The 17310-nt window shown below is 34.9% G+C and overlaps 1 protein-coding gene across 4 annotated transcripts in view; it reads left to right on the plus strand.

The window, feature by feature from the left end:
* The window catches only part of DMD (dystrophin), a 1159435-nt gene that overhangs the window by 497405 nt on the left and 644720 nt on the right, over window positions 1-17310 (plus strand). For all 4 annotated transcript variants that reach the window (XM_039714180.1, XM_039714179.1, XM_039714182.1 and 1 more), the window contains 4 exons: window positions 4725-4966; window positions 6701-6881; window positions 14173-14318; window positions 15297-15509. In XM_039714180.1, coding sequence (XP_039570114.1) covers window positions 4725-4966; window positions 6701-6881; window positions 14173-14318; window positions 15297-15509 — 782 coding nt within the window. The remainder of the gene's footprint in view (window positions 1-4724; window positions 4967-6700; window positions 6882-14172; window positions 14319-15296; window positions 15510-17310) is intronic.

A 17310-nucleotide genomic window follows, 5' to 3' on the forward strand; every position in this document is an offset into this window, starting at 1 on the left:
AAGATTCTGAATGTAATAGATGAAGAGCATAAAAAGAGACCTCTGGTGGATTATAAGGGCAAGTTCAGAATGGTGATGAACTCCATTTTTGAAAATTTATATTTATTTTCTTGCCTTTTTTGTTTCTGTGATAGGTAGGAGAGAGAATATGTTAAAAAAAACCCCAGGATTCTGGAGAGAATTGGGTTGGTTTATTTAGGGTTTAATTTATTTGTTCCTCAGCAGAGTGAAATATTCTGAGGAAACATATTTACACAGGACACTCTTCCAGCCTTACGTAAATGTTGTCAGCCACTGTCAGCAGAAGTATTTTGCCCTGGAAAGATGTGCCCTCTCCCGCAGCACAGCTGTTCCAGTGTTTGTAGGCAGCGTGTCTGGACATTGTCATTTGAAGGGCTTTTCCCATCACAAGGGAAACCATTGCAGCTTTTTGGTGGATGTTTCTTTATCCAGCCACCCTCATGGGCTGTGCTCTGCCTGTCCTTGCTCCATCAGACTGATGGTTGCAATCAGTGAAAACTTACATATTCTGTTTACCACTGTTTCTAGAAAAAAAAAAAAAAAAGTGTTTTTTTCTTCTTTCCTAAATTATATTATAAAATACAATAAAAAATCTGTTGGTGCATAAGTGAAGTAATTTAGCAGTTGGAGTGGACACTTGGCTATTATAGTAGTTTACAATAAAATAAACAGGATATCAAAATGAATAATCAGAAAATTTTGACAGGAAGCATTAAAGTGAATACAAATCAATTTGTTGCAATAAAACATGTAATTTTGAATTGCCACCATTCTGTGGAAGAAATACATTATCTTGTAAGTTACACAAGTCGAAAGCTACAGAAACCAAATAATATTACATTATTCTATCACAGAACTGTGCAAATGACAGATGCACTTAACAAGATATATTTCATATTAAGTGGCAATTCCAAAGCACTTGCATGTAAGGTGCTGCACAATTAAAAATATTCAGGAACAATTTATTATGTGCAGTATACAAGCTTATAAAATTAATGAATGCACTTCAGATAATGATCTGTTTCCTCTGGGTACAGTATATTTATACAATGATTATACCAGAAGCTTTTAGTATGTGAAACATGAAAAGATTATGAACAAACCACTCTTCATAAAATAATGTTTTACCAGAAAATGAGTTTTATATTGTTTTTTTGCCTGCTTGTACACTTTTGGTATGTCTTGGTAAAGTTGCTTAGGTTAGTCAAGAAATCAGTAGCTATCACAGAAGAAAGTTTCAAATAGGACTATTCAATAAGTCCATTATTTCAAGTAATAATGGCGTTTATTAAGGAATAATAAAACACAGGAAGTTCCACCTCAACTAGAGGAAGTATTTCCTTTTTTGGGGGGTGGCAGAGCACTGGAACCCACTGCTGCCCAGAGAAGTCATGAAGGCTCCCTCTATGGAGGCATTTCAAACCCCACCTGGACACATTCCTTTGCCACCTGCTCTGGGTGGCCCTGCCTTGGCACAGGGATTGGACTGGGTAATCTCCAGAAGTCCCTTCCATCCCTAATGATTTCATAATTCTGTGAAATTCTTGATTTTCCCCAATGGGTCAAACTTGCCCAAATGAACTCAAGTGCAAGTAATAGCCATTTTATTACATCCTTCTGGAAATGACATGCTGGCATCTGATGGACAATTTTGATTTACCTGAATGGACTGAGAAATAAGAGTTTTAAAAACACATGTTATAGAGATTTTATCTTCCTTGCAGCATGATATTCTGCCTAATGAAGGTGCATCTCTGCAATATTTTAGTAAACATGACTGTGCATAAACCAGATTTGTACTGTGCACTTCAGAAACATGAAGACCAAAAGTATTTCTTTCTCTATGTATTTATGGAATCACATTTAGACTCAAAGGTTAGATGTTAAATAAAAGAATTAAGGAAATATTGAATAATAGTGGCTATTTTCATATATTTAAATGTGTCATGTGAAGAGGGACCTATGAGCAAAATGAGAAAGGAGGATCTCGTGAATCTAGATTTTCATCTGAAATACAGTCCTGTCTGAATCCTAGAAGAAAATATTACAGTGAAAAGTATTATTATATATGGAGAATCCATGACTGCACTTCTGGTAATCATAATCTTGCTTAATGGTACTTAGGAGACTGTGGCAGCTGAAAAGAAAGGAAAAATGGAATAAATAGAGCGATCTTTTTATATCTAGTCTGCCAAACTCACAAGCAAAGTCTTCCTGGTTCAGAGATAATAATGAACACAATGGCAAAGATAATCTGCTCCCTGTTGTAAATTTACAGCATTTTTATACCCAAGTCACAACAGAAACAATTGTTAAAATACAGCATAGCTGAAGTCTTATTGTCTATACATATGTTTGTTCTTGCTGTTGTTAAGAGTCAGTATCTGTTTGCCTGGTTGTCTGTGATTGCTGTTATTCAAATGTGCTGTGCCATTCAGATTTATTCTGCCTCTTCACATGCTCATTAGACATTACACTTCTAGAAAATGTAGTTATGCTACCACATCCCCAGATGCACACACACACTCACAGAAGACAAGATCACTTTTGGATTTTATTAAGATGTGTCAAAATCCTTTTTTACCTCTTCATGCTTCAAAGTTCATTTTATATCCTTGATCAGTCCTTAAAATGTTCTCTTCAGTTTTTTGAGTATAATGTGGATATGGAGCTGCTCCAACCACCACCCATTATCTCCCAGAGTACTGGGCTTTCTGGTTTTTTCAATAGTTTTCCTTTTTGAAATGCTGTATGATTTGTTTGGCTGGGGCACCATCCCAGAGAAAGGCATATCCAGAGAATTGCTATCAGGTTACTGCACAGTCTGTTTCCAAGTGGGCTGTTTCCAAGCAACTCTGAATTAAATAGCCCTGAGTTGGATCCAGAACAGGATTTGCCAGAGCACTATGATGCTCCACAACAGCCATGATCCCCAATTATCATTTAGTGTGGTTTACCATATAGCATGCATTATAGCAATTCCTTAGAATATTTTATTACAAAAAAATCTAGTACTTTTTATTACTTTTTACTACAGTATTTAGCGGTAATTAGGACTCTATTTCCTATGTACTACCTTCCAAAATTGCCATGAATTTTACTATTTTTTAATCCTGATAAAGAAATTTTCCTGTAGATTTGGAGTGCAGATTGCAAACCAGAAAACCCATACTCAGTAGTGTATCAAAGATTGCAGAAGTGAAGCACAGAAGGCTTTTGTCTCATCACTACAGTATTTAGTGGTAATTTCCTATGTACTACCTTCCAAAATTGCCATGAATTTTACTATTTTTTAATCCTGATAAAGAAATTTTCCTGTAGATTTGGAGTGCAGATTGCAAACCAGAAAAGCCATACTCAGTAGTGTATCAGAGATTGCAGAAGTGGAGCATGGAAGGCTTTTGTCTCATTTGCTTTTAAACTTGCTTGAAAGAAAAGTACTCTAATTTTTATTATTTTGATAAAAACATAGCTTCTGTTTAACTGGTTGGCTATTGTATGACTATGTGATGATGTTATTAAAAATGTTCTTAAGCATATGGCATTGCTCAGTGATTTGAGAATTTTACTCATTTTGGAATCAGTGTTGGCCCTATTGCCATGTGTAACATTACATGTCATTACAATTTTAAAAATGTTAGGGATTACATTTAAACTTCCACTGAAAATTAAATGAGATGATTAAGTTAATATTATTTTGAAGTCATCCTGAGTTCAAATTACAAAGTGATATGAATTATGTTATTATAAGACTTGTTTTTTATCTTTCATATGTATTACTTTACTTTCTTCACAGAAAGTGAAGAAAATTCCTTCAACCTTTTAATTATTCTAAATAATTACCTTGTCCACAGTAACTAAAGTCAGATTTATTTTATGAACTTTATTATAAGCATGATTATTGAACAACAGGCAGGAATAGGCAAACTACATCAGAGAAACTAATCACTTTGAAAACAACCATAAGAGAAGCATCACCCGTGGTTTCTTGGCTCTCTTCTTACTGTCTCCTTATGGTCATTGTTGGACACTCAGGACTGGCCTACAGGAATAGGCAAACTACATCAGAGAAGAAAATCACTTTGAAAACAACTATAGAGAAGCATCACCTGTGGTTTCTTGGCTCTGTTCTTACTGTCTCCTTATGGTCATTGGCCTAGATGGAGGTTTAATCTGGTCCTTTGTTCATACCTTAGTGTTTATGATATTTCTAAAATAGTGTATAATGCAAAATAGATGGGTTGGATTACCAGAAACTGTCGAATATAGTTCCTATTAATTGTAATCAGTCTTTTTATAGAAGAAAAGCCAGCAACAGTCTTGTACATTAAAATCTAATTTCAGTCCAGGCTGAGTTTTCAAAATCCAGCTGTCAGGCATTTGGTTATTTCTTACAGCAGTTTTAATTAGCTTTATGTTTTGTATCTCTACTTTCTGCTTTATTCCCATTCTTGTACTTTAATGTAGTTTATAATTCATTCCCATAGCAACAAAAGTACCCAGGCAGCAACTTTAAATATTTTTTATATGCTTCCGCCACTAATGTGTAACATCTGTAGATTCAGAGCTGTTATTTGGTGATAAATCATTAACTGGATTTATGAGCTCTCAAATCGAGAAATTGAATTGTTAAACTATCCTACTTTTCTTCTCCTTTTCTTTGTAACTTGTTTATCTTTAAGCATCTTCTCTTGTTTTTCTAGAGGGTCTGAATCCTGACAACATTAGACAAGCCTCAGAGCAGCTGAAGAGCCGCTGGATTGAGTTCTGTCAGTTGCTGAGTGAAAGACTGGCATGGCTGGAGTACCAAAATAACATCATTGACTTCTACTCCCAGCTGCAGCAACTGGAGCAGACAGCAATTGCTGCAGAAAACTGGCTGAAAACACAACCCTCACCAGCAACAGATCCTGCTACAGTAAAAACTCAGTTAGAAAGATGCAAGGTTAGAGATGGTTCAAGTTTTTTATGATATTGTGCTTCATAGGTGTTCCAACAGTGGGACAGATTATGACCTACAATATTTCACTATAAAAATGGTAAATGGACTCCTTGGATTTACAAAGTAATTATTGAATATATGTGTTCAAGGAAAGGAAAGACTGGTAAAGAAATAAAGAGGCAGTAGAACCCAAGATATGGGTCTTTAAAAATCTGCCCCAAATATTTCGTTATTAGGATACTTAGACACTTAGAGGGAACTGTGGGCCTAAAGTATTTATCATATTTATTTTTAATGTAAAAATCTGTGTCTTTGGTTCCTCATTAAGAAAACGTTGTTCTTCATTTCTGTTAAGGACCTGTGCCTGAACATTGTCTTAAAGTCCAAAATTTTGCCATTGCAGATCACTTTATTTCTTACATATCCTGTGTTTTGATTCAGTGTGGGTTGTGTAGTCAAATGGAGGAATATTCTTCTGTCATAATATAAGAGAATCACGGGAGTTGTACAAAAAACTGTCACACCAATTCACTTATAATTTTTCCTAATTGTTTTTTTTGTGTGCTGTACCACCATAGGAATTTGTTTCTCTTTCTTACTGTAGACAGCTCTGTGGGTGGAGAGCTTACAAGCAAATACTGATTAACAGTAATATATTGAAGTGTAGTATTGCATTATAAATTGCATGATATACTTGTAGAAGTTTGACTTTAGGAAATCTCTACCAAGTAGGTCTCAACAAGACAATATTGGACACAAAATTGAGATCTATGTTATTACTTCAATTTTCAGGTATTTCCAAGCTGGCATTGTGCCTACGGAGATCTCTGTTCTCATGCAGAAAACTTTTCTTTGAATATCTCTGCTATGAACTGTACATTTGGCTTACTTTGCTCATTTCTTTTATATTCTGTAGTTGCATATATGACAGTGTATACAGGGTATAATAGCACAACCCCATTGCTCTCTACAGCTTCTTGAGAAGGGGAGTGAAGAGAGAGGTGCTGATCTCTTCTCCCTTGTATCCAGGCACAAGATGCATGGGAATGGTTCCAATCTGTGCCAGGGGAGGTTTAGACTGGGGTGGGAGGGTGTTTGAAGAGTGTAACAAAAAGGCTTCCTGGAGAGGTGGTGGGTGGCCCCAGCCTGTCAGTCTGTAGGAGCCATTTGGAAAATGTCCTTATCAATGTGCTTTAACTCGTCAGCCCTGAAGTAGTCAGGCCATTGGAACAGATGTTCCCTGAAAGTCCCTTCTAGCTGCTCTGTGCTATCCTAAACTTAACCTCAGCCTCTAAGGTGTTTGTGTGAGGCTGCTAGAAATCACTGGGCATCTTCATCTCTCCTTTTCTACTTCATTTTTGTCTGTACATAATCTAACAGACTGGGGTCCAGGATTATGGTACATGTGGTGTTTTTCTCTTTCCATCTTCACATGAAAAAGATGTTCCTTAGGATTGAAAATTTAATGTACAATCGTTCTTATTTTCTTTGAGCAATATGTCCTGTGAAAGTGACTCTAAGGTGGCTTTAAGCAGTGATTTCAATCAAGAATTTTATTGGGAGTAGAGGTATTGATTTGTGAGGAAAGATTTAAAATGTTGAATTGATTTGTATTGTAACTGATGTATTTGGAAGCAAAACAGTTGTGTAATGTGCACTGAAACTGGTGATTTCATGGCACTAGTTTCATTTCTTGTGTAGCCATATCTTGATGGGTTTTTTTGTTCGAATTTGCAGGATGAAATCATTCGAATGTCAACCCTGCAGCCTCAGATTGAAAGGCTAAAGGCTCAAAGTCAAGGACTCAAAGAGAAAGAACAAGCACCAGTGTTTCTGGATGCTGACCTTGCTGCTTTTACCAGCCATTTCAAACAAATATTTGCTGACATGCATGCCAGAGAAAAGCAGCTACAGACCAGTAAGTGTTCTTGACAAGAAGTCAATTTGCCTGACTAGCACACATAGTATAGGTGTTTATATTTTGCTTTCCCAATTTTGTATTTGCTTTTGTGATACTAAACCAGTAGTGCAATTCAGGTTCTCTTTTTTGCAATTGAATTGGTCTTTCGGAAAATATCAGTTCGTTCCATATTTTGTATTGATAAATCAAGGGAAGGAAGACTATTCAGAAGCAAAGCTTCCACTCAATGTAGTTCTGCCATCAAACTTCTACTTGTTAGTGTGTTTATGGACAGACTCGGTGATATTTTTTGGCAACATAAAACTGTCTTTGTTTATTTGGATTATAAGACAAGGCAATCCATCTCTGTCAGTCAGTAGAGAGGAAAGACAGCTTAATACAGGAGTGAATCTGCTCTAGATTTTTACAGAATAGGAATTTAACTCCATAAATCTTATCAAAGAGAGTAACCACCTTAGCATATCTAGTTTTTCATCATGTGGCCAGCTCTTTCTTATTTGCAAGACAGAACACATGACTGCCAATTATGACATATGTGTGATATTTTCAGTAAAATGAATTTTTCAAAAGGGACAAACTGCTATACCAAAATAGAAAGTTAACTATTCCTAATTAATGATATGTAGCATATCAGTAATTAATGTATATTTTCTGTATTAGCTTAAAAAATTAATAATCAGATAATAAAGAATGTGAATTTAACTTTTCCCAACAACAAAGATATTATTTGCCCCTTAAACCACTGATATTTTAAATTATTGTACTGATTTGAAATTTGACATAGTGCTAGCTCCTTCTAGTGGTTTTTTCTAATATTCCTTCTAAATTCTTTCACAGAGAGTCTTGGATATTGTTTTTTTCAATACTACATTACTGCACTGCTGTAGTTATTTTACATGTGTTATCCACATATGCAAACTGAAGAGGAGATGATGCATGGGAGAACAGAAGAAATAAAATGCTAGTGTCCCATAGCAAGTGATGAAAGAATAAATTGTAGAAATTTAACATTAAGGAGTGTAAAGTTTTTTCATCACTCTAAATTCAAGATGAACAATCAGAAAGATGTAAAAACCCTTAATGTGACTATGTTTTATATGCTGAAATCAGTTGCCATTCTTCCAACAGAAACAGCATAACTACTGGCCTCTTTATGATTTCTTCTCTGTTTAAACTTCCATGGTTTTTTGGTTTGCCATGTCAAATTTTACTGTGGTGAGAGGCCATGAATTAACCAGTTGATTGGTCCAGTAAGGAAAATACTGCTCAATACCTGACCTGCAGTGCCATGGGCTTTAGTAAAGTTCTTCTTGGGCATTCCTTCCCCAGCCTGGGCTGCAATCACCTCCTCCAGCTGCAGGAACACTTGTCCTGAGGTGGAAGCATTGACCAGGTCAGGAAGAGTTTCCTGTAGTGCAGGAGAACAGAAGTCTCCTAATCAATATTGCATGGAGCCCTGGACAGTTACTACTTTTCTTGTGTTGTGCAGATGGGTCATATCATGTGTCTTTATTCTGGCCTTACTTTAATAGAAAACACTGAAATTTAGTTAGAGTATTTTTGAACTTTTCATTTTTTATTTACATAAATTATTTGTAATTAATTATTTCCTACAGTTGGAAAAGTCTCCTGAGGACTGAATGATGTGTTGCAGATCAGTTATAATATTTGATCCTTTTTTTCTTTCCTGTACATAAAACCTACATGTGTTTAAAATATTTTTCTTTTTCGATTCATGATTGAGGTTTATTTTTATGTTAAAAAGATACTTATTTTTGAGCATCATAAAAGGTTTGCTTATTTTTTGAGCTTTTTTGTTTTGTTTTGTTTTGGTTTTTTTTGTTAATGTTTCATTGCTTCATTGACTTTTCTGATGGATAAGGCTATTTAGCTTTTCTGTTTTTCAAGGGAATTTTCCTCTCATAAACAGTTTTCTTCAATTTTGGGGATTGTCTCCCTAAAATATTTTTTGTTTGGTTAGGTTTTGATTGTGGTTTTTGAAAGCGATGGCAGCTTAATTTTGTTTGGTTTTTTTTAAACATTCAGGAGTGCTTAGTAGTTTCTCTCTACTGCAGATTGTCAATAAAATAATAGTAAAGACTAACTCAGATTTTCTTACATGTTTTTCTCCATTATTTGATTACCATTTCCAGTTATAAAACCTAATTTAAATTCTGAAACCTATTTGATTGGGTTTTTTCATTATTTTGTAGTGCTGGTTAGGAAAGAGATACAATCGCATAAAAATATTAAGAAATACAGCCCCATTTTTTGCACCTTAAAGAATGTCTGTATATCCATATGTCATTTTGAATATGATGTATCCAGCAACCTAGCTCCCTCTTCTCCCCAAACACATTTAGAGTAATGTCTAGAATATTGCTATATAGAAAAAATAAAGGTCAGACTGAGTTTAAAACTATTCAGTAATCTACACAAGGGAGGGAAAAAGACAATGCTGGCAATGATTTGCGTATGAATAACGAACCTGATTTCCCACGGAGGTTCTTACATTTTGTAATGCCCTGGTGAAAAAGGAGGTTTTGTATTTTACATTTACTTGTCTTGAAATTAACTGCTGCCACATCAGAGAGATTTCTAGGGAGCAGCATGGTCAGCCTTCCATTCCCCCTGAGCCCAGGGAGAGCTGACAGTCAGTGTCAGGTAAGTGAATACTCCCTGGTTCAAACTTCCTCCTGGGTGGCAGCTGATTCATTCCAGCACTCCCCTAGTTCTGTGACTTAACTGAATTCCATTAAGGTGCTTCTGCTTTTCAGTCTCACTGCATTGAGCTGCTATCCAGTCGTGGCCTTGATGGAGATACATGTTCTCACTGACTTACATGTTCTTCTGAGGGAAATTGGAAAATCGTTGGATTTTTAGCAAGTAACTAAAAAAAAAAGGCTTTTGTCACAGGTAAAATTAAAAGTATCAAGATGGAGGTGGCAAAAAAAAATCAAATCATATTTATTTCAATTTTTGTCTGCTGTCTGTCCAAATTTATGCACTGTGCTTTTCTTTCAAGTTCTTATTCTACCTTTGCAGAATCAGTAATTCCCAAAGGTGAAGTCATCATTGTCATCATTATTGTTGTTATTATTAATGATAAATTATTCATCTGCATTCAAATGATGTTTCTCCTGTTTATTTCAGGAAGTACTTTAGAAAGCTTTTGCCTTCTGCATCATGTCAAGATACTTTAGAATTTTTATTTACCCATGCCATGCTTAAAATTATTTTTCATGCATATCATTATCCTCTCTAACTCATAAGGACAGTATCTTGGAGTGTTGGATTGCATAGAGCTCATGCAATTCAAACTTGGCATAATTTTATAAGATAATAACCTACAGTAACTGTAACAGTATGATGACCATTTAGAGTTTCAGTCTGTAATTATTTTGCCTTGGTTAAAACTTTGAACTGGTAACTTGTTTTGATGCTTCAAATGCATTGGAAATTGATTATAAGTGGCAGTGAAATTGTAATGATACATAATGTAATCTTTCACAAATCGCTGTATACTTGAGGAAGGAAAAATTTAAGCAAGTATCTTGAAAACTTCATAACTAAAAGTTTTCTTTAAGACTGGAACTGTGGTTTAGTAGTAAAAATATTCACTGTTATTTGATTTTGAAAGATAAAGTTTGCTTAACCTTCTTTAAATGTGTCTTTCAAGCTGAAGATACAATTTAGATGTGTGTGAGAATTTACTGTTTTAATAAGTAGCATGCAAGTAATTTCTTTTCTTTTTTTCACCCCATCCATTTCCTCTGGTAATTATTTTTTATTTAAATCAAGATCAAAAGGACAAAGCAGCCTGTGAAATGAATGTGTATGAGATAATGTCCTCCATTCCGTAGGTGATTTTGTCCTTTTCTTCAGTGGTAAAAATGAATATTTTTATGGATGAAAACCAAACCCACCTGAAAAATAATTGTGTCTTAAAAATATATTTACTGTTACAAAAGATTTTGTACAGCTGGAGAAGGGCTTCCCTGGAAGTGTTCAAATCCAGGTTGGATGGGGCTTGAGCAGCCTGATCTAGTGGAAGGTGTCCCTGCCCTTGATGGGGGTTGGAACTGGATAATCTTCAAGGTTCCTTCCAACCCAAACCACACTGTGATTCTGTTATTCCCTTCTGTTTCTTTCAATAGCATTATAACAAAGAGAACTGGAAGACTTAAATCATTGCATAACATTGATCAAGTATTACACAAGATTCCTTATGAGACTTTCTGGTTAAAAATGTAGGAGAAGGAAATCACAGCCTTTATTAATAAAGATCTGTTGATGAATTGGTTCAAGTATTTGTATTACAAAATAAATAAAATGAAGTTGTGAAAACATCAGTCTGGTTTTACTACTGAAGAGATTTTTATTGGAAATACATGAAGTTTAATCATGTTAATTTATTTCAGGAAATAAATCTGTACTAAAATGGTCCCATAGATTATATTTATTGTCTTTCACGATGCTGTGATGAACAGTGGGATTTGTAATAACTGCAGGAGAAACACACTGCAACCTATCCAATGTGATTTGATCATTGTTGAGATATTTGTATTCTCATTGGATTTCTGATTTGGGAAAATATTTTTGAGTGAAAAATCTGGTTGCAAAAACCAAGGAAGCAGTGAGGAAACACAAACAAAGTATTTTACTTACTTGGAAAACTATTTTCACATATTTAGATAGTTCTGTTTATTAGAAATAAATCCTAACTAACTATTTGAGCATTCTGTTTCCACATGTATGGACTTTCCCTGAAAGAAATATGCAAGTGCAAATGTATTTGCCTGCCAGTTCTCAGGGCTTACAATGTCAGTCACACCAAAATGCATTCCCTACAAATGGAATAGGTTAATACAGAAACATTTTTCCCCTCTGAGATGGGAACTGTATTCTGATATTTCACAGTAATGCATTTGTGATTTCCTTCTGTGATATTTCGTTACAGTTCTGCCATGGACCTAGTTTTGCTCTATCTAAACTAGGCCCATAATGAGGCCCATACTAAATCCTTCTCATTGCCAATTCTTTTCTTTTTTTTTTTCTTTCTTTTTTTTTTTTTTAAGATAATACAGCAGAATCCATATTAATGAACTTTGCTTATTGTGTGGACTTTATTCCATAAATATTAGTGTCACAAAGCAAATTTTAAGATAAAAAGAAACAGGTCTTGAATGTGGGTTTGTGTTTTTAGCATATTAGCATGGGGATTTTAGACATTCCTATTGCCCACAGAGAGGCCATAAATGAGTTAGATTATTTAGACAGTTGTAACTGGGTAATGTGAATTCCACTGTGGGAGCTTGCCATCATGTGCTGCTAAAATAATAAAGGCTCTTCACTGCCATACTAAAAGTTAATCTGCTTCCTTGTGGATGAAAATGCTGACACATTGTCTATTTTAAAGAATCATAAAGTATTTCATTATTACTGCTAATCTGTAGTAATCTGGAAAAGTGAAATGGGAAACCTATGGTTACACTCTACTTAAAGATACTTTCTAAAGTTAATGTTTAATAACCAAATTGTAAAGACACTAGTTTGATTAAATCAATGTTTGTCATCCCATTGGAACTCTTATTTAAGTCATCCAATAGTAGAACACATAACTCATTACAATTGAATGAAATTTTTTGCAATGTTGGGATGGTTTTATAACTTCATTATTATTGGCAAGTTGCAGGATTAGAGTTTGATGCAATTTGGTAGCATTTGCTATAGAAGTTTTCATCTGTTCTGAGGTACTCTGCAGTACTACCAAAAATAGCTGTTCTTTTACTTAAATGCTTGAAGTTATACATTAGTCATAAGATTTGTTTTTCATTTAAAGAGAAAAATGACTTAGAGAAGTCAAACATTACATCACAACACTAAACTGCATTTCATATTTCTAAATAAAACTGGTATAATTCTTTAACATATCTGAGCTGCTCAAATTATATTTCCATTTGTTTGGAGTGAAGAGTTTAAATGTATGTTCTATTGTAAAGTAAAAATTTTTTTGATAAAATGAGTCAAAGACAATATAAATTTCACTAAGAAAGAAAAACATTTAAAATGTTACTGGATGAGATGGAAAATGTTTGGGTTTGTATTTCCAAGAATATATTACTATTGATTTCTGTGAACAAAAATGCCTCACAAGGGAAGAAATTCTTGACTTTCCTTGTACCAAGTTCTATCTTTTGTAAATCTCCAGATATTGGTGATAAATAACATCAGGCAAGTCTTTTATGAAGAAAGTTTGTCATACAATTTACATTCTTCACAAGAGAGGTTGTCCTGATTTTGGGAAGTTGTTATGATATCTGAGTAAATATATGTTTTTTTTCACATAGCATTCTGTTGATCAACTAAAAAATTAGATTAAAATCTGAAGTACATTCTGCCAAGCACTACTGTATGGTGTATACAAGATTGCACTTAAAAATTTTAACTGTGTTTGTCAAAACTATTTTTTGACAGCTTTATTATTTTTATGTACATTTCTTTGTGAAATACCAGAGAATATTGAGTAGGATACAGGAGATACAATTGGTGCAACTTTTTTTAGCTTTTATATTCTTCACTAGTATGAACAAGTTGGAAATGTTTGAGTTCCAACCAGCCATGCTATTTGTCTACACATTTTGTAGTGAGAATAGAGGCAACTGTTGTTGATGGCAGTGGGAATGTATCTGCTAATGAGTTGCTTATGTGTGTGCCAGATGTTATCTATTTGCAGTAGCTTGTAATATTGACACAATAAGCACAGTTCAATAAAATTCAACTTTATTGTAGAAAGAAGATTAATTTTCGAAGCTTTTAACAGATGTCTTAAATGGAACATTTTGCTTGAACAGAAACATTGAACACATAAACATAGTTCTTAAGACATTTTTGAAATTAGACTGTAGGTTAAGTACAATGGTTTGTCTGTTGATCTCTGAACACACAAACTTAAAATAGTTGTCTTGGCCATATAAGTTTTCTTCTGACCTATCATAACAGGGTCAAATGGCATACAACTCATAAAATGGTAGAGATATCTCAAACATTAGAAGGAATGTGTTCATTTTTAAAAATATTTTTGCTTCCAAAATTATTTTTATAGTTCTGATACTCACTGGGCTTGTTGCGATCTCATGCAAAACAGCTGTAGACTTCAATAAGGCTTGGTCTTTTATCAAGTGTCTCTGTCAGCAAACTGAATAGTGAAGCGAAAAAATGTTTTATTTCCTTCCTTCCTTCCTTCCTTCTTTTATTTCCTTCCCTTTTTTTTCCCCATTGAATGTAGTTTTTGACAGTTTGCCTCCTGCACACTACAAGGAAACAATGAACACGATACTTGTGTGGATGCAGCAGTCAGAAACTAAACTCTCCATGCCTCAGGTTGCAATAGCTGAATATGAAATCATGGAGCAGAGACTCAGGGAGTTAAAGGTGAGTGATCAAGCTGTGGGTACAAATGTCTCAAATGAGAAGTTTAGAAGAACAGAACTCTAGTTTGGTACATGAATCTGCTGAAGCCTGTAGATCTTGAGTAAATAAGTCAGGGCTTCACGAGATGGTCATTGCTTGCTTATATTGATTCCTGAAGTTAAGGAATTTAAAATGGTGTTCGCCATTGAAAGCAATTTTATAAGATATTGAAAATGTTCAGGGCTTTTCCTTAACATTTTCAATATCTTATATTGGAAATATTAAGAAAAAGCCCTTGTTTGTCTCCATAGTGTATGAAATATTCCTTTGATGATAGTTCTGGTAGTAAAACATAGATTTAGGTAATTTCATTTTCCAGTGCTGACAGGAAAACAATTCTGATTTGTAAAATGCAGCACAGTCTTTTGACAGGTTTTCCTGTCAAATTTACAAGTAGACAAATGTGGAACAAATTTTGCCAGTGGGTACAAACCTTCCCTGTATCTCTATGTCTGACAGAGTTTCTACTCTCAGATGGCTAATGAACATATTGTTTGATGCATATTCAGAAGTAAAATGTAGAATATAGAAAAAAAACAAAAACCTAGATTACATAAATTTTGGCTGAGAATTACAAAAGTTTTGCAAAGTTATAAAAAATGTTGGATCACAGATTCAGTTCTCTAATTTTATTCTTTTTCTCCATGTTCTGGTTCTTTTCTCTGGCTCTTTTGAAAGTGTCATTAATCAGCGCCATAGCAAATTCCTATCTCAAATTAATGAAATGTATGTAGATCACACCTATTAACAAGTATGAATACCTCTGGTTATATCTCAGTTGAACTAAAAAAAAACTTCTGCATTGTATGAGAAATTCCAAATTGCTCAGTAAGTTATGCCATTGCATGTTTTAGCAAAGGTGACCTCTGTGTGTTCCCTGTGTTTGTGAAATGAAGAGAATTGCCTAGCACGTGAATTCCACTTGCTCCTTATCCGCAGGCTCTACAAAGTTCTCTGCAAGAGCAGCAGAAAGGGCTGACCTATCTCAGCACGACTGTGGAAGACCTGTCCAGGAAAGCCCCTGCAGAGGTCAGCCAGAGTTACCGGTCCGAGGTTGAGGTGGTGCTTGGCCGCTGGAAGAAGCTCTCGGCACAGCTGGCAGAGCAGTGCCAGAAGCTGGAGGAGCGCATGACCAAACTCCAGCGATTCCAGGTTAATCCCACTTTTTCAGCCTCTGCTAACACCTGGTGGCTTGTTGCTGTGGGGCTAAGGCAGAACACATTTAGGTGCTTACAGGAATTAACAGCAAAGTGAGATATCAAAACATGACAAAAAATGTATTTAAATGTCTGCTTGATTTTGATGAGTACGAGATTTTACTTTGAATTCTGATTTTGGCTGTTTCTGACTATGTTATTTCATTAGCAAAAACCTCTAATTTCATTAAAAATTGCAAATAATGTTCTTCTACTTCTTTTTTAATGTAGCTGAAGCACTTATTCATGCACCTGAAGTTGCTGTACCATATTGACTTTAACGAACTCACATAATTAAAGTCACCTGTAATACAGTAGTATCTTGTCAGCAGTTTCCAGAAAGCAGAAGTGTATTTCAGGTATTTAGAATGGCAACGCTGGAACTCACCTGGGTGTCTGTAGGGCTGCTTCTAGATTTTTGCAGGGCTGTTTCTCACTTTTTTCCTCTCATCCTCTGTCTGTCTGACATTTTTGCCCTTTCTTAACTACATTGCCACTGAACATCACTAGGTCACCACAGCATCCGCTGTGTCCTGTGGTAATTCCACAGGGGAAAGCTGGAACTGTCTGTGTCCAGCACAGGACAACAACTATCCTCTCCTCACAGATGCCGCCCTATTCCCATAACAGTGCCACATAAAAAAAGCAGGACACTTTGCTTAAGAAATTCAAGCTTTTGTATTTTCCTGCCCCTCTGCCTCCCTTCACCCTGTTCCCATAACAGTGCCACGTAAAAAAAGCAGGACTTTGCTTAAGAAATTCAAGCTTTTGTATTTTCCTGCCCCTCTGCCTCCCTTCTTTACTCCCACCCCATCACCAAATTTAGAGCTTTTCCCACTGGTCTTAAAAAGGTCCTGAGCATCATGACCATGCTCATGTGAAACATTCAAAGCAGCATGAGCTGTTGATGCACACAAATTTTACCCCTTATATTTGTTGCTGAAAGCCCTCTGGTGCACATCTAATATAAAAGTTATTGTCTTTTGAGCTTGTTGAATGTCTTCTCATCCAGATTATTATTTTAGCTACTGTAATTTATGGAATGCGTCAGTATGGGATATGATGAAATCAGTGTTCATAAACAAAATGCATTTGCAGTCTGATTAAAAATGTGAGTCATATATTTGATCTTCATTGGTAGCAGGAGACTAATCTCTTTTTAAGAAAATCCCACCAGATAAATATTTTACCACATTAATGAGCGAAAAGTATTCTTGTAAAGGTATTAAAGTTTCATCATGAAATATGATTTTGAACTATTTTTACTGTTGGATAATGGAATACACAGCAGATATTTCAAAAGTGTTTTGGTAACTGCCATTCTGGAATATACTGATAATTTTTTTATGATTAATTTTATTAATTCAGTTCATTTTCCAGACTGGCCTGGGTTTTTTTAAGTATATCAGTCACATCAGGGAAATGTTCCATTTGGTTACTTGTCTCATAATAGTTACTAAGGCATATTTGTGTACATTTTAGGACAGAGTCTCTATTCTAACATCCTTTTTTGTGCTTTAATTTAGCTTTGCATTCAGCATGTAATGTCAATATGTATTTCATTGGTGATGAAAGTAGTTTGGTGAAAAAATGCTTTATCATTTACTTCTAAAGTTTTTGCCATATATGTGTTTTATTTTAATATGTGCATCTGATTATTGAAGATGTCATTTTAAAGCAATTTTAAGTGGTGTTTTTTAAATCTCATTCTACTTTTCAAGTTATTATATTACCTATGTAAAGTTGCTTGGACTGGT

This window comes from Passer montanus, unplaced genomic scaffold, assembly GCF_014805655.1.
Source record: "Passer montanus isolate IOZ18808 unplaced genomic scaffold, ASM1480565v1 scaffold3, whole genome shotgun sequence".
Classification (NCBI taxonomy): Eukaryota; Metazoa; Chordata; class Aves; order Passeriformes; family Passeridae; genus Passer; species Passer montanus.